Genomic DNA, 24,399 nt, shown 5'->3' with positions numbered 1-24,399 from the left:
CGGTTGAAATGGTGGAAAAGTTCAGAAATAGTATCCCTCTTAAATAAACATCTTGCTGGTGGCCTTTCAAAATGTTCCCACACTTTCACATAGCACGACTTTTCCCTCCGTTTCCTTCCTGCGTGTTCTGTGCATGATTTTTCAAATGTCACGAAAGCCATTTAACTGTGGCTTTCAGTGGACTGCAATCTGCTCACTTTAGTTTAATATGCATTGGAAGATACCGTTTTAAACCGACGTTTATCAAGAAATGGCATGTTGGTTGCATTCGGATAGACTAATGATTAAACTGCGTCAAATAGGGATTTCATCTTCATTAGGCGACGGTTTCACTGGGAAACTTGTCAGTAAAGTTGCAGTAAAAATGTCAGTTAAGTTGCAGTGGCTAGAAAAGTAGAACAGAGTACTCACTTTTCAAATTAGTTAGATTTGAAAGGGAGAGTCGAGACGCCATGGCACCAGCGTGGCAACATCTATCTTGACCCTAACAAACGGAACTGTCATTCAGTGCATAATTGATTGAAATATAATCTCCTAGAAGCCATTCTCATTGTGAACCTTCTCGTCTCCCTTCCCTTCCGCTGAAAAGTGGATCAGCTTCTAGCAGTACAACGCCGCCCACCTGTAGACTGTGCTGCAGCGCATCGGAAAGAGCGGCGAAAATCGGTACAGTAGCTGAACGTCAGACCCTAGATCAACCGAGGGAAGCCGGACTTGGATCACTCTGCGTTTGCAACCGACGAATTTTGGCTTTTGACAAAATACACTGTGCAGGGGGGACGAATTAAAAGGTAAGGTTGCTGACAATTCCTTGAATGATTTCAGATTTCTTACGAAAGGATGCGCATATAAAGATCTTTGTTAACTGAGTACTAAGCTAAGGCACCTATTTGCCAGTACTGATTAACGTAGTTGTAATAGATACATTTTAATTGGCCGGTCACACCTTGTTATGATAAGCATGTTTGTTTTGAGGTTACTTTGCGTTGTGTATTCCGTTATTGTTCTGGAATTTTTCAGAGATCAATTTTGTTGCAATGAGGCATATAGCTTAGAATTCACCTCCAAAATGTGGCTAATATTTCAGCTATGGAAAAGAACACGCTAACAAAACCTTATTTTCCTTGTCAAAAACGTGTCCGTGTATTGCTTCTTTGAAACTGCTTTATGTTCAAGATGTGCGCAAGTGAATTTTGCGGGATTAAAATTATGTCAGACTGACTTTTCTGTACCATGTAGATGAGGATTGTATAATCGAGCTACATTACACAATTCGACACATACATGGTGTAGTATTCTTATCCTTCGGGTTTCTTATGGTTCAGCCATTTCTGACGCAAAGCAACTCCTGTTATTAGTCAGGTAGTATACAATACATATAACCCAATTCTGACGCCTGCACATATAATAACCGCAAAATAGTTGCCACGTGATGACAGTTCAGAATTTTTCACAATGAAAGCAAAAAAGGTATGAAAGCCCTCTTGTTCAGAGCTGGCATTGGCAGCTACCTTCCTCCTAGTCCCACTAATGGTGACAAATATTGACAGGAGCCCACAATAAAATGTAGCCTGTGTGTTAAATACTGATTCTCTAAGCCAGGTTCAAAAATAGACTGTGATGAGACACACAGGTGGCCTGGAGCACAGGCCCAGATGCAGGCTAACTGCAACTGTCCTTCACTTTGAGTAACGATTTAGACAAGTGTTGCTCACTTTTGTATGTGACGTGAGTTTGACCATTGCTGAAAGTAGTGAAAAAATGCTGTGCAGGGATCTAACTAAAGTAAACACTTGTTTAAACTCCATAATCAAAGGTAAGATCAAAATTAACTGTGGTTAAATTATATTGGGTCGTGGTATGTGGACAGAACTCTCTGAAACTCCTGAATTGCAATTCCCCAAAAGCGACACCAGTGTACAGTATCTTCATTGATTGTGTCTTGACCTATCCCAGTTTCACACTGTCTCTGTCTCAATCTCTTTTTTTTTCTCTGTTGAGCTTGAAAATGAGTTCGCAGCGTCCTGGTGCCCACAGGACGTAAGACGCTTTGTGAATATCTGACCCACCAAGTCAGCTCTCAGGTGTAAGAAGATGCTGGTAAGAGGGCATGGTAATGGAGGTCAGTTTTATTTCAGCTGGGTGCCTGCGTGTCTGTTTCAAGCAGGGCCCCAGTTTCCACCAAAAAAATGAAACAACACATTCGCAACATTTTGACTTTGCTGCACCATGGGCCTACTAGAGCATGGACTGTGTTTTCCCATGGGTCTGGAAACCAAATGGCGGCGTTTCACAAAGGGTGTGGCCGTGGGGATGTGTTTGGGTTAATGCGGTCTCGGAGAGGGAGCCTGTGACTGCAGCTTTCATCGTCTGGGCAATGCTGGTAGCAGAAACAGAGGCATACAGGCACAGTCAGAGCAACTTTAGCACAAAACTGCCAGTTTGCTGATGTCTATCATGGACACACTCCACAGCTTTCCGCAGCCTGCCCTTTAAGGCAGCGGCTCTAACGTTTGCACAGCGCTGAGGGTTTTGTTTGCTTGAAACTCAGAAGTGGTGCTTTACACACAAGCACAGTTTATTCAGCTTGGGAGAAAACTTAAACCCATGGAAAACAAATCCATGCATGAAATAATAGCAGCATATTTTATTGTCAAAGTATGTTTGGAAAAAATGGATTTAAGCTAACGTTTTAGCCATTTTGGGGTTTATGGTTAAGTACAAAGTGCCATAAGTGTTAGAATGAGTGGCTCTTGTGGTTTTAGGTAATATTTTCTCTTTTTTCCTGTGGATTTTCTTGTCGGTAATGTTGCACAAAGGAAGGCGAAAGAGCTCTTGCTGTGAGCAGCTTTGTTAAGCGGTGAGGCGAAATTGACCTTGATTTAAAATGCACATCCTCCTTTCAGCAGGAAGCTGAATGCAGCGAGACAGTGATGAATGGCGCTATATTACCTGGGAGAGCAGTCCCAAGCTTTCAAACTGCTATTATGGCTACAAGAGGAGGGTACATCTTTCATCTCATTGTTGTGGCTAAGTGGGTTGGGGCGGGGGGCATTGAAGAGGTGGATTTTGTGATGTGGTGGGAGGCGGAAATCATATTCATTCACATTGTTGCAAGAGGATAGATTACATACTCGCAGAAGACTAACAATTAAAGCTTTATTAACTCTTGTAAAGTGACACTGTAATTACAGTGCAACGGCTAGAGATCTAATATATTTTGACCAGGGTCTTAGCTTAACTTAGAGGTAAAGACCAGAGAGGCTTGCCTGTTGCTCACTAATTAGTCATCAGCTCAGTGAATGTAGCAGGTCAAGTGGTGCTCTGCCATACTAGGCACTATGGGTACAATAAATGTTAGAGGAATCCCAAAAAGCTAATTGCTTGTACTGATTATTATAATTTGGTTGCACAGCTGTGCAAAGTGTGTTCACCTCTAATGGTGTAACAGTTCCCACGTAATTTACATTCCCTGTCATTAGCCCCACTTAACAGGGTTTTGTTTCTTGAATTAATACCTAGTGCCTATGTGAGAGTTCAACAGTAAAATCATGCCGTTACCAGAATGCATTGTGCGGCCTCAAAGGTAACGTAACAGAAAGGTAATTCACCGGTGGGCCTTTTTAGCAATGCATCCGGGAATGATTATTGCTGCCTATGTGCTCAAAAGATCTGCAAATTGCTTCCTACATGCAAGTCTGTGGATACCACTGGGCAGTGTGGGATATTGAGAAGTGGATTGCCCTCCAAGGAAGTGAGTCATCTTAATCCAGACATAATTGCTGTTCTGTAGTGTGATAAGAGCTGTTATCTCGTCGTCGGGTAAATCTCAAAGGGAGCCGGGAGGATGAACTCAGAGGATGTTGATAGACCCTCAAGAAAGCTGGCAAGCCCAGTCCTCCTTATCCTCCTCAGTGCTGGAGTGAGATACAGGATAATAAGAAAGCCCCCTGGCCAACGCTTACTGAAAGCCCACAGGCGATCACCCTGCTGTGAATCACCACTCCTCTATGAGTGGATGGAAGTCAATATGACACTTGTCTATATTATGATATACACCCCTTTATGACAGGCATGTTTTACATGACAAAGTATGACGTGTCATGTAAAACAGACATGCTCAGAAGTGGGTCATCTCTTTATCTGTTGAAGTATGTCATTGACAATTCCCTCAGAAGTAAGCAGCTGAAATTCCACCGATATCTCTCTCCTGTTTCAGACATTGTTAAAGGAGCTGTGTGGATGGTGTGCCTTTGAAGATGTGGCTTCCACCAATTGACAGGTGGAAATGTTTTTATATGCTAATGTCAGACACAGGTGGTATACTGAGAGCCTGAAACAGAAGAGATTAAATGTTTTGCACCTCCATTTTGAACGCCTTACAGACTGACTGGCTTCAATCTTTTTCCAGTTTCCTACAGCTCATTATCACTGCTGTTCCTAACAATAAGCCTTAGTAACAATTAGGGTTAGTGTTTCATTTTGCTGTGAATGGCGCAGGCTTACCAATCTTGGCGATGGTGCAGCAGTTAATTGCTATGAACCAGTGCACTTGTAGGTCATTAGACAGTCCATTTACGTAGATAGATGTGTGATTCCAGAGAGGGAGATTTTTAATCACATGATGTGAGTGTCATCAGAGGTGGTCGTCACTCAAATTGAGCTGTTTGATTATTTAAACATGGAAGAAATTGCTTGTAGTGACAGTTTTTAATATATATAGCTAGTTTTTTAATGATCCATGTATTTAACTGTGTGTCTACACTGTGTGCACAATTATTAGGCAAGTGAGTATTCTGACCTTATCATTATTTCTCTGCACATTTTCCAACTCCAAACCATATAAACTTGAATGCTTATTGGATTTAATCATTTTCAGGTGATATGTATTTGTATAATGAGGGAGGATGTGGCCTAAAGTGACTAACACCTTATATTAAGGTGTGCATAATTAGTAGGCAGCTTCATTACCTCAGGGAAAATGGGCAAAATATATATATAACTGACACTGAAAAGTAAAAAATTGTAAAATACCTTTCAGACGGATTCAACACTCTTGAAATAGCTAAACTATTGAGGTGTGACCAATGGTCAATCAAACGTTTTGTTGCGAATAGTCAACAGGGTCGCAAAAAATGCATGGAGAAGAAAAGGCGCAAATTAACTGCAAAAGACTTGAGAAGAATTTAATGTGAAGCTACCAGGAACCCATTATCCTCCAGTGCCACCATATTCCAGAACTGCAACCTACCTGGAGTGTCCAGAAGTACAAAGTGTCAAGTGCTCAGAGACATGGCCAAGGAAAAGAAGGCCGAAACACGACCACCACTGAATAAGTTGAAGTGTCAAGATTGGGCCAAGAAATACCTGAAGACCTTTTCAAAGGTTTTATGGACAGATGAAATGAAAGTGACTCTTGATGGACCAGATGGATGGGCCCGTGGCTCGATCACTAATGGACACAGGGCACGAGTCAGGCACTAGCAAGGTGGAAGAGGGGTACTGGTATGGGCTGCTATCATTAAGGATGAGCTAGTTGGACCTTTTCGGGTTGAAGATGCACTAAAAATCAACTCCCAAACCTACTGCCAGTTCCTGGAAGATACTTTCTTCAAGCAGTGGTACAGGAAGAAGTCCTCAGGCATTCAAGAAGGCCATGTTCTTTATGCAGGACAATGCTCCATCACATGCATCCAAGTACTCCACTGCTTGGCTAGCCAGCAAAGGCCACAAAGATGACCGAATAATGACCTGGCCCCCTTCCTCACCTGACTTAAATCCTATGGAGAACTTGGGGGCCCTTGTGAGATTTACAGTGAGGGAAGACAATACACCTCTTTGAACAGCATTTGGGAGGCTGTGGTTGCTGCTTCAGTGAAAGAAGATCGTGAACTGATCAAGAAACTGACAGACTCCATGGATGGAAGGCTCATGGCAATTATTGAAAAGAAGGGTGGCTATATTGGTCACTGAATATTCTTGAAAGGCCAAAAATGTTATTTAATTGTCATTTTGTGTTACGTATTTGTTTCACTTACTCTAAAAATTGAGAATATACAAGTGAGTTGGGAAAAAATCTTTTTTTTTAATTTAGTTGTAGTAATTTAGTTTTTGTAATTTAATTCTGCACGCTAATAGTTGAATAATAATTGTGCACACTTATATATTCCCCTGAGAAAAACAAAACTCACTTTTCCTTTGTTAAACATTCAGGTTTGAGGTTCAATAACATTTTGAATTGACTGAGAGCATTGTATTTGCTCAACAATAAAATTAATCCTGAGGAATACAATCTGCCTACTAATTGTGCATGCAGTGTATTTTCCCTTCCACGCCAGGGAGTGTGGGTCAACTTTCTCACACCTTCCCCATTCCATGAGATCTGTCATGTCCAGGAAAGGAGAGGTCACGGCAAGAGGTCACGGCTTTAATGCTGCACCTGGCCAGGTCACGTCACGTGTCCTGATGGTCTCAGCTGCTGGGGAAAGACAACATGGAATTCTTGTCCCCACACACCCCAAAAACCCCATTGTAGTGAAAACCATCAGGATTTTTCCTGTTTGAAATGAGTTTAGTGTTCTGTCATGTGTAATGTGTAATCCTTAATCAGCAAATAGTAGAACCAACAGAGGTTGCTTAACAGCTTTTTTCTAGACTGCATGCAATGAGGGAGTGATTTACAATGTCAAAGTGGAGATAAGACCACCAAGGAAAAGACTTGCTTACTGTTGAATGAATGCACATTCCACTGACCCAGAAATGAAAAATTATTTTCAAATCCACTTTCACAGTGTATTAATTGTAGAGCTTTCTGATGTTAGAAAAACACCGATAGGAGTGCTGTCCCACATCAATATCACTGAATACCATTTATCACGTTCACATCTGAGTGGGTTACCCTAGTGCCCTTGTGCATGCAAATACTGCTTAAGAGAACACAGTCACATGTCTCTGTATTCCCAGGACTGTTTAATGTGCCCACTGCCAAATTCTATGTAATAACAAATATAGGAGCCATAAGCATTTTCATTGAGCCACAGAGATTTTCAGTAGTGATATGTCAAAATGAATATCCAGGATCAACTTGCATAGCTTACATATTGATGTGTCTTACAGTTGAACAGTTTTTTTACTGAAGCAGAAGAGTACAATGGAATTTGAGCCAACAACCTTTTTTGACAGTGTCAAGTTCCCTCAATGCCACACCACACTGCCATAGCAGCCATTGGACCATCATGCATTGCTGTTTGGCCGCAGTGTCCGGCAGTCACCATGTCACGAGCAGCGTTTACTTTGACAGAGTCTTGCTGCCCAGAGAGGCCCCAGTCAGTCGAACTGTCACCCAGCTGCTAATTGAAAGCTTTCCCGCATGGCAAAACCAGGAGTTCACAAAGGTAGCCTGATGCACAGTTGCTTTGAATCATTTAAACCATTCCCTCATCGCAAAGGAAGTCGACCTCCGATGCCAAAGCCGAGGTAGCGGGGGTGAAGAACTGCCGAAATGTTTGGATGTTATTGGATGCTTTCATGTTCTGTTTCATTAACCTCCCAAAAGCAGTTTTCAGTTGGCTGGAAGTTATGACAGATTATATTCATCTGTTTCCAAGACGAAGCTCCTTGTCATCATCATTTTTCATCATTAAATGCATGGGGGGAAACAGTGCATGATCTTAAAATGTTTCAATACAAAAAAGAAAAAACAGCAAGCAAAATTCCATGCTTGAGACTGAGTCTGATATAATCAAAGAGAGGCAAATGTATTGTGTAGACCTTTTCCTGTATACAGTATTATATGACATGTCTGGGTAACACTGATCATAAAGTGAAGATGGGGATTTTTTTTAGTTTGAATACCTTCTTTTAATTCACAACAGACTATGCAGAGATGATCCTATGTGTATATTTTCAGCCCTTGGGAAATAAATCTTACTCAAGCTATTCAACAGAGAAACCTGGAAAGAATCAGAAGAGTGTTTTTTGCACTAATTTGCTGACCTGCAGAAATTTATGGAAGAAAGCCTGGGCAATCAGAATGTTTGTACTGACGCCAAGGAGCCATTTCTTTTGGTTGTGATTCTTCATTAGATCAACTTGATAATGGATTTAAGTGCTAAATCACAGAAGAAGGTAATAAAATGTTAGGAAGACATAACTGTTGGACAGTTGTCTCATCGCTTGTTTATCGATGGAAGCTTGTGACAGAAGACTCTCCACCACCATTCAAGTGAACTCAACTGTGTAGACTTAGCCTTTATGACAATGCTTTGATCTTAGCAGTGGATGTCATTCAAGAAAGTGCTTTGTGCCTAAATACAAGGTTGCATTTACAGATTTGACTGGTCTGTCCAACCATACGCTTTCTCTGGGGTTTGACTTTTAATACTTGTTGACTTTTTTCCGCAACTAGAATTCATTTCAACTGCATAGACATGGTCAATCAAAATTGTACGGATATATTTTCAGAAAAAAGTTAAAATGCCCTTTAGGAGGATTATGCCACTACTGCTACTGCTACCATTACTGCTACTACCATTTCTACTATTACCTACTTCTACCACTACTACAGCTTATGCAGCCACAGCTAACACTAAACTACTGCTACCTCTGCCACCACAATTACTGTTGTTACTACTACTGCTACAGCTATTGTCACCGTTACTGTAAAAGTTGGACTCGTCCCCTCCTCATGGTGTTTTATCTGACCTTATCTGAAAGGGCAGATATGTCAGAGATGTGAGTGCTTGTCAGAACACACACAGATTTGCTTTGTCTAGAGATCTAGCAGAAACCTGCCTGTGTTTCCGCAGTGCCTCTGCCAAGACCTACATTTGGGTCCCTGTTAATGCTTTCAGAGTGAATTCCAGCCAAATCATCTGATCTGGATGCTGGTTGGAAGTGTAGAAATAATCACATGCCCTGCTTACTGAGTGTAAAGTGACTGATTTACATTTCAAGTGTGGGTAATCTGACTCTGAAAATATATCCTGTGATATACTGCTGTCTAATGTCATAACCCTCATGTGTTGAATCTTTACTTGCTTTTCTCACTATCTTGCCACACTGTGGGTAAAATTATTTTTCTAAATATATGTCCAGGAGATGGCGCTAATGTTACTCAGGACCACATTCTCTCGCTTAAGAAGCCTAGGCCCATTCAAACCTTTGCAAATAATGGTGTATTCATACCTGTCTCTTGCTTAGGTGATATAGATAGGTGATCCACAACACAAATTGTCAATCTCAGGAACAATTCATTCAGACCAGTTCTGACTGTGATTGTTGCCTGTAAGCTTGCTGTTGAGGCTTTGCTCAGGAACACCAGGCTATGTTTCTGTTAGACTTGCAGAGGTGTGATTAGTCCACACCTCTGTTCCCCCCTCCCAACTTTGTCACCCTCCTGTGTTCTCTTTTTTGCTCCACCCATCCTTCTCTCTCCCCCCCCCGCCTCACATTCAAATTCAAATGCTCTTCATTGGCATAACATTAAAAATGTACAGTATTGCACAAGAATGTTTGTAATGGATCTTTAATGTAAACAGTGCTGTTTTCACAAAAGCATAATAACATTTATAAACAGAGGAAGAAAGGAAAATCTTGGAGCCTTTTCTTGAAAAGTCTCCATAACTCACATTCCAAAGATCATTTCTCTCACCCCCCCTCTTCCCCTTTGTAGCCCACCCAGACCTCCCTCGCTGTCTGCCCCCCTCTCTGTCTCCTTTTTGCTTGTCTCAGGCTCCATTCTGTCCTCCCTCTTTCTCTCTGCCCCCTTCTGTCTCTTTTACTCTCTCCTCTCTCCATTCCTCCCTCTCTCTTCTTTGTCATTCACTCACTCCCTCACTCTTTCTCTCTCTCTCCAGCTGCTGCTGTCTGTACTCCAGCGCAGAGTATAGCCGTGCAGTCGGTTGGTTATAAATATGGGGGCCTGGAAGCACAGGCCAGCAGGGCCTCCATCTCCTGCTGTTTAAGCAGCTGCAGACTGTCAGTTTCGTCCCCCGGCTGCCGGGGGTGAACGTGGGAGAGGTGAATCAGGGTGAGGTCCCATCAAATGGCTACAGGACTATCCGCTCTGCTGTCGAGGCTGACTCTCAGCAGGTCTCCTGCACCCGGGGCAAAGATATTCGACGTTCCTTCATTTACTGGAATCTCCTCTCTCCTCTCTTCACCCTGTTCCACATGCCATACACACCCGTTCTCTCCATGTCCATTTGCCAAACCGGGGTCTGCGCTTTCGGAACATCCTCAAGCAGTGTGACTCAAAGCCAGTCTCCACACAGGTTCAGAGTTTAGCTCCTGCAGCTGCTCTCTGGCCAGCGGAACTAAAAACAACACTGTGATTTATGACGCTGTGACCGCCCTGAAAGTCAGGGTCAGGGGACAGGCTCACACAGGTCGCCGCAGCGTCCCAAACGCGGCTCTCCCACCGGGTGGCTCTGGCTCTCCTTACATCGGCAGCGATAACGAATATGGCAGCAGGGTTGCACGTGGCTGTTTCCAGTTAGTTCAGTTTCACACATTTGGACCCCAGCTGGGAGGTTTTGATTTTGATGCAGCTTATAACGAAACAATTCTTACAGACTGCTTTACAGAGATCATTCATTTACATTCACACAAATGTAATTCATGTAACATAAACGGTTCCTCAGATGCCCAACAGGAACACTTGAAATATGGCACGATATTACATAAGCAATATTTCTCACAAGGGGCTTAAATCAGACACAAAAACTCCCTCAAACCTTTGTAAGTGGTAAAAGGTGAAACTTTCCCTGCTTTGTCTGTTTGGATGGATAGGATAGGTAAGCAAACTTTAGAGGAAACTAGCTTGCGACAGATTTGTTTGCTCACAATTTACAGTGTTTCCGGACATTACCAACTAAAGCAGAGGAAATCAGGGCGTAGTATCGGATGGTAGAGCAGCGTCTCAGCACTGATCGGGGGCTAGAATTTCATCGCGTGAGTGCGAGCTCCATACTGTAGCCTCATCAGCGCAGGGAACTGCCAAAGGCCTTTGAAGAACCGGTCTTGGGGGCCCTCCCCCTTGCCCTCTCGTGCCCCCTTTTTAAAGGGGTGTCCACGCCGTGTGGATGCCGTGCGCTCCAGACCGGCGCTGTCTCCGGAGGGGTAATAACACCGTGAAACAACGCGCCGCACTCCTGTCTACCTCGCGCCGCCATCTGGAAGGCCTTACCGTGCCAGCTTCAATTAGTTCACAGTAACCCCCCCAGCCCCCGCCGGGCCAGCAGAGAAAACCTCTTCACATCTGGCTGTCTTCACACCGCAACATTGCAGTGGGCTTTTAGGAATTGTGATGGGTTCTAAGATGCACGTCTAGTTTTGATGTTCATCCCACCTGAGTTAATTATGGATTCGCATTTGCAGGCCAGTAATTGCAGAGAGCTGTCAAGTGTCCATTAGAAACGCTGATAAAATGAAGGGATTCTGAAAGAGGCAGATAATGAACAGTGCATATTCTGCTCCACGGGCCATCAGCTCCACCATCCCTACCGCCTCCAGCTGGCGGAGGGCATGTGACCACTCCTCTGTGGCTGTCTGTGTGGAGGATAAGTGATAAACCTGTGCACAGATATGGATGACATTGAAAGCACTGATGGATATGGAACAAGAAAAATGATTTGATTTTAGGGCTAATGAGAGCTCCCAAGAATGGCTGAGGTTATGCCCTGTACAAAGAACCACCCTAGTGATGGCGATAAACATAATAATGATAATGAGTAATAACAATGATTTTTATTTTCATTCTTTTGTTTGTCTTAACTGGTTTTTGAAATGTGTGGTCTATGCCCTTGTTCAGAAAGTGAAGCTGGCTGCATGTCATTTTGTTTGCTGTTAAAGAGACAGATTTTTGCCTGTGTTTGAGTAACCTCTGAAGTTGTCCGTAGACATGACTAAGGACTGTGTGCAGAGTGCTCAGGTAGAAAAAAAACAACAACGGAGACTCCATTATCCTTTTGGATGACCTTAAAGAGCACTTAGGACTGTTCTCTAAGAAATTATCTGTAGTTTACTTTACATGCATCAACTGAGATATACTCAATTAAGCTTTCTTTAAAAAGGACAGTAAGCATTTGGACCTGAAACACCAGGAAAACTGTTCAGGTAGAAAAGCTGTGCACGTGCATTTATCTTTACAAAACAGGACTGATTCGTCCTACTAAACAAGCCTTGCTGCCTGTCACTGAAAACCTTATGTCACACTTTTTCAACAAGATTTTGTTTTCCGGTAGGGTTTGTGTTCCCATGTTTTCAGCCGTTTTTGCGAGACACTAATGCATGCTTGAGGGGAGAGCCTAATTTACGTAGCTTTAAAGCAATGCTCACGTGGTCATCGCGGTGCTCAAGGACAGGCTGAGGTTTTGAGTCCGCAGGGAGGAGGCAGGCCCGTGACACGTCAGGTCAGCCGTGCAAGGTCGCGGGCCCCTTCGCCGAAGAGCGGAGAAAGATCAAGCTTTCGGGCGCTCGTTCACTCAGATTACGGGTATATGATATGACATCTCCAGTGATGCCGGGGGGATTCGTAAATGTTTGTGGGACATTCTCAGGGAGAGCACAGAGTGGGAGCAAGTGGCTGACTTACATTTTCACTCACTCAAGGACAGTTTCAGCTCCAGGAGTGTCGGCCGAAGTTGATTCTTTGCTCAGCCAGAGGCTGACTGACTTATTACTGTAGGACAGACAAGGTAGCTGACAGGAAATTAAACTCAGTGGAGCTCTAACGCTCTTCTCAAGATTTTCTTTAAATTAAGAGGTTTAGGTGAGGGCACCCCTAAAAGCCCTTTATGGATTTTCCTCAGTTTAGCTTTGATGTTCATCTTAACTTCAAAAAGTGAAGTGGCATTCCTGAGAGGCCTTGAAGAGGCATTGGCTTGAAGGTGTTAAGTAGCATCTTATATCAATATTTAGCACCTTGTATCAATGTAACAAATTGGCAGATCCTGTGTGTTTGTGCGTGTGTGTGTGTGTGTGTGTGTGTGTGTGAGTGTGCGTGTGCATGTGTGTTTGTGTGTGTGTGCTTATGTGTGTGTGCGCGCGTGTGTGCATGTGTGTGTATGTGTGAGTGTGTGTGTGTGTGGGTGTGGGTGTGTGTGTGTGTATGTATCAGTACAGGTGTTTTAGATTTGCTATCACTGAGGTGTGTGATCATCCTGCTGCTTTAGCAGGTATATAAAAACAAGCTGCAGATTATGACCTGGGGAGATGAGGGCTTTTTCATCTGAAAGGAATCCAAGCTTGAAATTAGGAACCAGAACAACTTTGCCTGCAAGTTTTCTGATGGAACTTTTGAATAAAGATAAACCCACAGAAAACTTTTGATTGGCCAGACAGTTATCTTCAATCAAAAACTTTCTCCTGGTTTCATTTTCAAAGGCCTGTTAAAAATAGTGTTAATCTTTAAATACTACATGTTAAATGCTAAAGGTAGGGTTAAATACCAATGATTTACTCTCAGAATAGCCTTAGGGGCCCTTCAAGGCTTTGTTGTGTGTGTGTGCATGTCTTGTCTGGCCTGTATTGAAATGTCTTGCTCATCTAGCTGTTTTCTTTAATTGTAGATTACAGAACCTTGCCCCTTTGATTTAAGATCAATCTCTTGTAGTAAAATACATATACTGCATCCTTTTGATTAGGGACGGCAGACACTTAAATAATGCAGCACTCTTGGGGAGAGTGTTGTGTGACGGCTGAAATATCACACTTAGTAAAGGTCCTCTTGTCTTCTGTGGGAGCAGAAGAAGTATGCCCCCTAATGGTTTGAATCTCAATCACAGTTATCATCAAGTCATACTACAAAAGGTAGTTTTTGTCTGCGTACACACAGTGACTGATGCTGTTTAGAGTATTAATACCAGTATTAAATCAGAAATCATATTTTTGGTCTTGTTTGATTGAGGGAATCACATAATCTCAGTAGTAACAAAATATTGAAGACTGTTAGGAGTACCAAGGGAATTGCAATCAAGTGTCATCAAGTGGGAGGTTTTATGGGGCACTTTTATGTCTTTCCTTCTCCTTTGTGTGTTTACTGTAAATGCTCAAAGCATGATGGGAGTTATTTGTTCACTGCACTGACATCCAAGACATACAAGACCTGCTGGTATGAATGCATTCATGATTATTATTAAAGTAAGACTTAGTAATAATAATGTTGGATACAAGCCCCAAGCAAGAATAACTGAATAACTTAACCAGCATCTACTGCAGCAGTGAGTGTGGAGAAAAAATGTGTTAAGAAGCAAAGAAAGATGAGATTAGAAACATGGCGTTAAAAAAGAGCCATGTGCCATTCACCATGTGTCATAAGTATGTCCAAAGCCTAAGCTTTCGGAGTGTAACACCTCTGCAGCTGTAGATTTGAAAACGTGAAAACTTGAGATGTTTAATTTGCCAATCTCCCTTTCCACTTCCTCTGCCAATAAACTAGAAGCTGTAGGACACTTTCTTGGAGGGAGCAGAGGCCTGGACAGATCAGCGCTCTCATGTGGTCATGCTGGCTCACTCGAATGGTGCACAGGGCTTTGCTGTGTAGGGCTTTGATTGGAGGGGGAACATACACAGGCCCACGGCTGAATATACAGGATAGCTGGCAGGTCTGCAGGTGCTCCTGTTTGTTTAGTTTGGAATGGCCTGACATGGCTATAACGTCCCTTCCTGAAGTAAACAGTCCCATTGCCGGTGTTGTTTTTCAATGCTGCCGTTATGTCCTCCCGAGCATGTTTTATTTACTCCGCCCCCCCTCCCAACAGTTGCCCCCCGACGGTTGCTAGACCGCAGCCTCTCTGGCACGGCGCTCCGGCTGAAAAAAAAAAAAAAACATCTGTTGCCTCCAAACCACACTGGGCCGAGAGGTTTTTACACCCTCCCGCTTCCCCACCGGGGATTAGCGGTTCCACACGGTTCTAAGGGGGTGATAAATCGTGGAGAGATTAGTCGCTCTCCCATTAGGAGCTCAACAAACCACTGACCTGGGCCTTCTCGTTCCTGTCATTTCTGACTGGCCTTGCTGGGAACCATAAAAAAAAAATCTACCTCTCCGCTGCAGTGAATCATCATTTGAGATGAGTTGCACATTCCATGAACATGTATGATTGGACAGGCACGCGGATTGCGGTCGTGATAAACTCCATGTGAAACCTCTTACGTTGAGAGTACTTAACAATACTATGCCTGTACCAAACTCACAAAGAGGTCAGTCGCAGGCTGTAGTCCAGCTCTACAATGGGATAACATTGATTTATAGGGGTGTTTTCAGAAACCCTGTGGAAGGCATTTGTGCTGTCAAGGAGATGGGGCATATAAAGGGCGTCTATGGCCGATCTTCAAACGATTATAATTTCTGCAGCATACATTTTTCATTTAAGCAGCTTATGTATTCAGTATGGAAAAGCTTTAGTCTTCAGAAAAAAGTCCATAAGTATTTTGAGGGCGTTGGGGCAGAGGGATGCCAGCGTCAGGCCAACTCTTACATGTTGTTCTTCCCTCGGCTTACTGTTTTTGTAAGTGTTTTTGTTTTGGTTTAGCGCAATAAATCATATGGAGTCGGCACATGCTTGCATCCTTGTCCACACACACACATTACAGTACCTTTGCCACACAGACCTGGATTGACTTATGTACCATACAGTGCACACATTGTCCACTTCACAACTGGATATTTACTGAAGCAGAGCAGGTTAAGTACCTTGCTCAGTGGTACAATTACGTAGTCCCACCAGGGAACTGAATGTGAAGCGTGTAAGAACTCGAGTTCTCTGACAACTGCTTGACAACACCACCCTTTTACATAAAACTGTCCAAGTTCCATGCTGACATACAGTACATGTAAAGTAGAGTTTAAAGTCTGGTTTCATTTGCATGAAGGAATAAGTCCTTTATTGCTTAATGCTTTCCAGCTACTCTCTGGCAGTTCCAAGGCTGAGCTCATGTCTCCAATAGCAGCAGCAATCATGGGAGCCAGAGAGATTCACGTCTGTAGGATCATGAGAGCATCACGGCTGACCCGCATGCTAAGTGTCTCCCCTGGCAACCAGTGCACCTGAACAGGCTCCACAGGGGGCTCTCAATAACCACTCCCAGAGAACCCTTTGATGTCATTTTATTCAATAGGACATGCTTTAAGCACCGACAAGCAGTTCTGTAGGGTTTAAAGATATGCAATCCAATTCCACTCCGGCCAATGAAATCCTCCACAGTACTCCAACTGTATTTCAACATTGCTTTTTCCCAGCTTCTCTTCCCCTCAGACGCATTCTGTACTGTTCAACTTGCAGTGTCTTGGGCTGTAGAATGCTGCCTGGGTTTGAATCAAGGACCTTATCCGAGTGAATCTCAGCAGCTGTCCAGATCAGGTTTTAACTGGAAAGTAATCCCCTATGGGTCCTGATGTTGACCATCTGGTGGAAAGGTGACTCTAAAACCCTGTGGGTATCCAGGAATAGGAGTGGATACCACCAGTCTACAACAGAACAAAATGAATGGGCGTCAGGTTTAAAGTTGGGGATTTCCTCTAAATGCACAAAACCTTAAGGTGTTTTTCCTCTAGGTCAGAGGCATCCTTTTTTATCAGGATGTCCTATCCAAGTGACCTGTTCCCATGCCATATATATATATGATACCTGTACAGCTGTCTTGCCTCTGTGGCCACGCCTTGACACCTGACACCCTGGACGTTCACAGAATAGGTCTGCTAGGAGAAAAGAGGGCCTGAATGTAGGTTGCTGCACCTAACATGGCCGTGTGGGTGTCACTAACACCATGAGAGAAACCCTGCAGTCTGCAATCCATCCTCTTCTCATTCAATTACCGCCAAGAGTGGACCTCCCGCTCCCCCAAGCTGCATGGGCGAGCGTTCCCTCCCGAAATAAGCCTGGGTGTGTCTCAGCATTTAATATCACCAAGCACGTGCCCCAAGCGCTGTTGCCAGTGAGTCTGTGTTAGTGAAGACCCCCCCTAAACCAGCATTAACTACTGTTCTGTTACAGAGAAAAAAGAGTGACACAAAGTGTCAAAGTGGGATACATGAGCTGTGCAGATTTAATATGCAGGGCGTTTTTGCTGTGGGAGGTCTGCAGACAATTTCTTTCAGTAACCAAAAACTTAGCGTGTCATTGTCCTTTAATCTTCTTGTCACGGCAAAGAGGCTTTTACAAATTGGGTCTCCATGGCCAGATTTTAAAAAGCCTTCTTTTGCTCCTGTATTGTGTCTGAATGCATCACACTACTTCCTCTAAGAAGTTTTTTTGTTTTAATGATTGTCTGTGTTCCAAAGTTGAAAAGACCAAAGTGGTTCCATGTTCCGTGATTTCATCCCAGATGTTGCACTTGAAGTAAATGCCGGAAATTACTTATAAAGCACCAAAAAAGAACACGATTACTGTCTTACTTCAAGGTAATTAATACATTTGTGTTGGAAAATTTGAAAAAGAATTCCTTAATTTGGCACCTCATGCCAAATGCTTGGAGTGCATATTTCACTGCTGTAGTAGATTGCAGTAGTAATTACTTATAAGACACGGATCTTAAACTGTGTATGTTATCTTAACCAAGGTGTCACTCTCAATGTCCAGAGGACCACTGGGAATGCTGGCATTTGGCCCACTTGATTCTCCCAGCACAGCTGGTCTGCTGTAATTAATCATTTTCAGGAATGTGGAAGGGGTCAAACTGAATGAATGATTGGGGAAATTAAGCAATTAAGAGCAGAGGTTTGGAGCAAAAAAGCGGCATGCGTTCAAGCCTCCGGGAGATGGGTTAGACTCCCCCCCGCTCTGGATGAAAATAACTTTCCGAACCTGGAAGCCTCTGTAGCGGTTTGGTTCTGCGCACTTCAGTTTGTGCTGCGGCAGCAGGGGATGGTGGTCTGCTTTCACTCAAGCGGAGCGCCGTGGAGGGCTTTGTTTTGGTCACGTCAGCCAAGTCACAAACAGGTCAACTCAAAGCAGCGTGTCGAAGCCAGCGTGAAGACCTATTCCCATCTCCTCAGAGGCGCGTGACAGCGACGTTTGGCATTCCACATGTTTCAATAAATCAGTAGCTGCCATTCACGCCTCTAGTGAGGGGGAGAAAGAAGGACAGGGCATGGATGGTGGGGGATAAGTTGGGGTGGTGGGGGGGGGGGGGGTTTTTTGTTAATCGAAAATGTCTGGCTGAAAGAGATGAGTCAGGGCTTGTCGCTTTACCCTCCCCTCCATAACAAAACCCAGACAGCAGACTCGGAGCACTCTTTAATGTTTAAAGCACCCCTCCCTCGAAGCCCCGGCCCCGTTTCTATAAAAAGGTTTCCGCCTGCTGCCCGGGCCAGCTGTAATGGAACCCATGTGATATTTTCAATAAGGGAGACGTTCCTTGAGCTGCATGCAGCTTCAGGGCCACCGAGTGTAGGTCCTCTTGTCTCCTGAGGGCCCCCTCTGCTGGCATTCCTTCCTCAGGCATGGGGGGGCCCCTGCAGCGGGGCGGCACCCTACCTTTACAGGATGGGAGGAGCCTCCTGTCAGATTACACCTCCTTGTCTGAACCACCCCTTGGCCAAAGGTGATAACTCCCACCTGTGAAGACAGTCTAATAACACATGAGTGGGAGAAATGAGATGTTTGGCATTTCCTGGCACAATGTTGTATGCTGAGATATATATTTAAGAGACATTATGTAGAAAAAATGTATAATGGCATGCTATATGATCACTGAGTTATAGTGATTCCACTTGTAGCAAATGAGCATAGTCATAGTAATACTGTAGTAGCTATAGATACAGAAAAAATAAACGTACGTATATACTTACTTACATCTACTGGTGATAATATTGGTAATATGCATTAACTACCTAAATGTTATGTAATTTCCTAAAAGAGTGCAACAGTAAATCAAGTCTAATCTGTGAGATGTAATCTGTAATCTTATATGTGATTGGTAGTCAGTTAATACTAGCATTTTAGGTGTGTTTATTTTTCAGGTTAGTAATTCTCTCTGCACACACATATATTCTCTCACGGTCTGTCTCTCTCCCTCTCTCCCTGTAACACACACGTACGCGCGCACACACACACACACACACACACACACGCACACACTATGCCACTAGCTTCTATCACTGGGTTGACATGAGGATCTGCAGCAGCAGCACAGTACATAGAAGGGTAACTTGCCCAAATCAAAAAGTGTATATTTAGATCAGCAACCTGGAGGCCCATCAGCTTTCATTATCTACAGTGCAAATTTTCATGTCTCTATGAATGATCGTCACTCTGGTTTGTGCCCTAGTAAAACAGAGACAAGGATATGCAAGGATACTGTAAGCAGACTTACACAGTATGGCCAGACCATACTGAAGCAGTAGATTTAGTTAAAACACAGCAATGTTATTTAATGTTAGTGCTTGTGTCATTATGATAGAAAAAGTTAAGCAGTTTTATCATATAATATATACATACTGTGTTCTGCATTTTTCTTATTATTTAAAACATGATGAGAAACATGGCAAGAAAACAAAATATACAGAAAAATTGACATTTTTCTCTTAAATGTTGTACTTCAATCTTTAAGCATTACACTGAGCAGTCATTTTGTTCATTAGTCTAATCTGAGATGAGCATCTGAGCTGTTGGTAAAAGATGCTTGGTTGAAAGTGAAACTTGTGGAAAGCGTTTGTTTGGACAACCTTAACTATGTTGTTTGATAAATGTCCAGCCAAACACATTTTTTTTCCCAGAGGGCCATTCTAAATGCTTTATATGTGTGTATTTTCTGAAAAAGCCACTAATGATGTTTTGCTGGTCCCTTCCCCATATTGTATGTACTTTCACTATGACTGTATAACTGTACATTGACAACAATGCAATGACAGGAGCTTACAGAAGAGTGTGTGCTGTGCTTTGTCACTCTGCACTGTACAATAGCTAGAGCCTAGCTGTCAGACGCTGGCCAGAAACGGAGAACTGAGTAATGATGTCATCCACTTTTCTCCAGGGGAAGTCACGTCTGGGCGGTCTTCCTGTCTGAGATCTGTATTTACATATCGTGACTGAATTTGGCACTGACGGCCCCGATAACGCATCCCGCAGCCCAAACAAAGCCTATCAGAGCCGTAAACAGTTTGGTATCTCCCTGGAAGAGAGCCACGGCCACAGAAAGGAGCGGAGTCCTCCCTCTTACTCTGTGCTGCCGTGCTTCCAGCTCCTCGCCTGTGTAGGACGGCCGCTCTGTCTCCACCTAGTGCAGATAAGTGCAGGAAGCCTGGACATGAAATGGGGGCGCACTCCCCGTGCTCTGTAAACGCCAGTTTCTGGGGCACAGCCGGTGGGAGAGTGAGGTTAGTGTTTGCTCAGAGATTGGTAGACGGAGATAATGAATCGGCAGGGAAGGGCTGGGCTGTGAGAGTGGAAGACGGATATCACTGGCCTTTGTTTGTGCTTTTCAGCGGTCGCCCCCTCTCAGCCCAGGGCCTGCGCTTTAGCCTTCGAAACCTTCCGAGGCGCTCCGTCGCAGAGCGTGACCTTTCCCGACGGAGCACCTTGCAGTGCCTGGCTGACCTGTTTGCCTTTTGCTTCATCTTGATGGAGGAGGCAGAAAGGGATCCATCTGCTTTTTTCCTGAGTCCCATAATACGTGGAGCTAGCAGATGCTGATGGCCACTCACTTGCATGAGCCAATCAGAAGAAATGGCTCTCCATAGCAAACCATCATGACTGGTTAGTGACATGACAGGTCAATGAGTGAGTGAAAAGTTGACAGCTCCACCTATTGTGGGGTTGATGAACTGTAAGTCTCTCGTCACTGGCTTTAATCATCTCACTTTGACTCTCGCCCAGAAGATCTCTGACTCAGAGAGCAGGGTTTTTCAGATGACTCACTTGTCATGTCTCGGGTACGTTTCAGCCCAACACATGCTGGAGGTTCCTGTTATCTGACCTGCTGAGCGGTGAGTGGATTTTGGAGGTGCAGGTCTTGTAAAAGATGATTTACTGACTTGTTTCAGGGACTGAGTTGTTCTCCATAAAATTAAGTTCTTTGACAGATTTCTGCTGAAGAGTTCAGAGTCTAGCTTCCATGTCTTATCCCACCACACACACTGCTTTGCACACTGTCTCCAGTCACAAACCTGTACACACATGTATAGACACAGGCACATGTGTATGCACACATACCCATATGCACAGTAACGAGGGAATGTCATCAGCTCACATGCATACACATGCATGCACACTTGCATGCATGCGCGCTAAGTCATGTATAAGTGTCATATCTCTTATACACACAGGCACATATACACACATACGCATACACAGAAGTGAAGGAATGTTGTCAGTTCACAGGCATGCATTCTCACACAAGGAGAGACACCAGTTCAGTTACAGCTGGTGCAGTTGCTCATTACGTTGGTATGAGCAGGTCATACCAGCCCAATGTGCAACAAGCGTGGAAATTTTAAGCTATGTTTATGAAGTCCTCATTCGCAGACCAGCCAGAAATGAGCCATGCAGAGCAAACCCACTGAGTTCGCTGAGATCAGCAGGTGGATGGATGGCAGAAGCTGCCTCCTCCTGCAGACGGACAGCGCCAGTTTCAACATCTGTTGATCGTTTTTTGTTTTTCGGGCAGTAGGAACATCTGTGGCCGCAATAGCCGTGCGGGATGCATTTAGTCATCAATCAACTTATTCAGAAACATCTGGACACAATGGTGAGGAGAGACCGGCGTGTCTAACCAGGCCAAGTGGGGAGGCCCAGTCCAAACTGGAGATGGCGTCGAAAACATTTAATTAATTCTGGAGTCTGCCTGACCGTGATTTTATTAGTTTGGCCGAGAGGAGCGATGTTGTGGTGCGTGACCGGGTTTCGACTGCGCACAGTTTTAAAGGGCACGGGGTGGAAGGCCACCGTGGGGGCGTGCAGATCTAAAAAGGACCTGTTTAAGGTTAGTCACAGTTGGAGGACTGCAGAAGAATGAGAGGTTTGTCAGTTCACACGTCCGTCCCAATGGGACTGCCTGCTGCTCGTTGCAGAGGAGTGGACCGGGAGGGATTAGGTTCTCATCCCTGCAGGGTCTCAAAACCCCAAAACTTGAACAGCGTTGGCCCACACAAAACAGCCTGGAAAGGGCTCAGCGCTGCCAGTGTTCTCGCCCTGTAAGCGGACGTACCATTATGAAAAACACTGATGAAAACCCTGTGGGCTGATGGGCTTCATGAGAGCAGTTTGGTCACATCCTACCGTCACCTGTATTTCCCACTCTTGACCTGGAACATCCTCCCAGACCCTGAGCTGATCTCTTTCTGTTTTTGGGAAGTCTCTGGTTGTTCGGGCAAGGGGTTAAAGGAGACACTTCTTGTCAGCTCATCCAGCGTCTGCCCACATTCTGAAAGGGAGCTTCCCACAGCCCCTCTGGCTAGCCTCCTGATCCACTCTGCCAAACATTTCTCCCCTGTATTATTCCCTGACTTACCAATGCACCACGCAGGTGAAACATTCCATCGACACTCCCTCCTGTCACCATGTGTCTGTGTGGCAGGCGTCCTTCACGCTTGCTGACACTCTGTGCTTGAGGACCCTTTGATGCAGTATGTATCGCAGACAGCCGCTGAGGGGTGCAAAGGGGGTGGAGGGGGGATCTCTGCTGTGTTTACACGTGTGTGTGTTTTTGTGTGGTGGGGGCAGGGCAGGGTCTAGCGGGATATGCTGTCACGACACCATACTGTAGGGAAGGGAGAGGCACAGAAGGCGTTAGGTCTTCCTTGTTCTGCCTGCTGTGTTCTGAAGAGTGTGTGGGTGTGTGTGTATGTGAGAGTGAGAGAGAAAGAGAGAGAGAGAGAGAGGGGTCTGGAGTAGCCGCTGAGAAAACTCTGAAAAGTCTTAAGGGGGATTTCCGCTGAAAGGGAAGGCTTTTCTCCGCCCCCCCCCCCTCCTCAGACATTCCCTCTCTTTCCCTCCCTCTCTCTCTCTCTCCCTCTCTCTCTCTCATTCCCTTGTTGGCATGCTCTGCCCTCTCCTCGACTCCTTGGTCAGCGCACATCGCGTGTAGCAGAGGGAGAGAGCCAGCACAACAGGCAGCTGAGCTCTCTGCAGCAGGGGATTCTCCACGCTGGCTGACAGACGGCCAGAAAATCGCCAGAGAATGGGAGCTGCCCCGGTCAGTCGGTCGCGTCTTAAGACACGGAGACTCCTTCGTTTCTGGCCGTTCTTTTAGTGCCGATCAGCATGGACAGAGGACTAAATTAGCCCCGGGGCGGATAGCCACAAAAGTTTCCCCCCAGACAGGATTACACAGTGAGGAGGATGACTGCTTGCAGCCGGATAGCCAAGACACCTTAGGAAAGATGGTAACTGCACTTATTGTTGGTTTGCTTTCTGGTTGTGCGTCTGCTTTCCAGATCTCTGTGGGCTCTTGAGAGAGACATGAGTGCTGGGACTGTGGTTTCAGAGTTTTTACAACTTTGTGAAATGCTGTCTGAATTTGCGGTCACAGCGCTGTCAGTAACAGCCTGAAAGGCACCCTCACAACAAACTCTGAAACACGCAGGTTAACGGCTGGTTTCCCTCTCTCCATGTAGCCTGAGTGTAGTTACATGGTACAGCATTTTGCTTTCAGGTGAGAGATTTAGGTTACCATGCCTACTGAAGAGCTTAACAATGCAGCCACTGTGTCTTTACTGCTGAGTAGCGCTTGCTTCGGCATCTGAGCAATTCCTCTCAGGCAGGAAACAAATGAAACTACAGAAAGAGGATTTCCCCGCATTGCTCTGTAGAATATAAATAATGAAGACACATTTGTGAACATCGCATGGTAGTTCTCATTTACACACAGCAGTGATGCACCGTCTGCTGAGTGACCTCAAAACCCATGAACATTTAGTTCGCTAAAGCCCAAAGTTCGTCCCATGAGGTCACCATAAGTCCTGTATTTGTTTCCACTTGTCTTATCGCTATGATCTCCAAGGGGAATGGCTATCACCGGTTAATTTGGCTCAGTGTGATTACACAGGAACGAGAGCTGAGTAAGATGAGTAAGTGGGTAAAATAGATGTCTGCTTTAGCGCCTGTTGTTGGAGCCCTTTAATATAAGTGGTTTTAAGTTCCCTTAAATTGCCTGACAGCAGGTTTTTAAACCAACTTCAAATCTCACTGTTGATTCAAGATGATATAATTGGTGTTTTGGTGCGAGAACGCCCCATTTGCAGAGCTTATTGGGGTTGTAAATATAATGTTTGCTGTTCTGCAAACCCAGTGATCATAGATCTTCAAAGATTATGCTTGTTATTTGTTATTTTTTCATGATAATCTACTTGTTTTCATAGGGTGGAGGTGTGTTAAGTTGTGTGTGCATACAAATACATTTACACACCCACTTACATATTCTCATGAACACACACACACACGCAGCCTCTCTCACACT

At 44.5% G+C, this 24,399-nt stretch overlaps 1 protein-coding gene across 1 annotated transcript in view; it reads left to right on the top strand.

Moving 5' to 3' along the window:
- Positions 1-23,033: 23,033 nt before the first annotated feature.
- Positions 23,034-24,399, top strand: part of si:dkey-65j6.2 (uncharacterized protein KIAA1755) — a 38,521-nt gene continuing 37,155 nt past the window's right edge. The window contains exon 1 of the mRNA XM_036534126.1: positions 23,034-23,326. Within this exon, the coding sequence (XP_036390019.1) occupies positions 23,324-23,326 (3 nt within the window). The 5' untranslated portion in view covers positions 23,034-23,323. The remainder of the gene's footprint in view (positions 23,327-24,399) is intronic.

The sequence above is a fragment of the Megalops cyprinoides genome, chromosome 7 (assembly GCF_013368585.1).
Source record: "Megalops cyprinoides isolate fMegCyp1 chromosome 7, fMegCyp1.pri, whole genome shotgun sequence".
Lineage (NCBI taxonomy): Eukaryota > Metazoa > Chordata > Actinopteri > Elopiformes > Megalopidae > Megalops > Megalops cyprinoides.
This window is presented reverse-complemented; position numbering and strand designations above follow the sequence as displayed.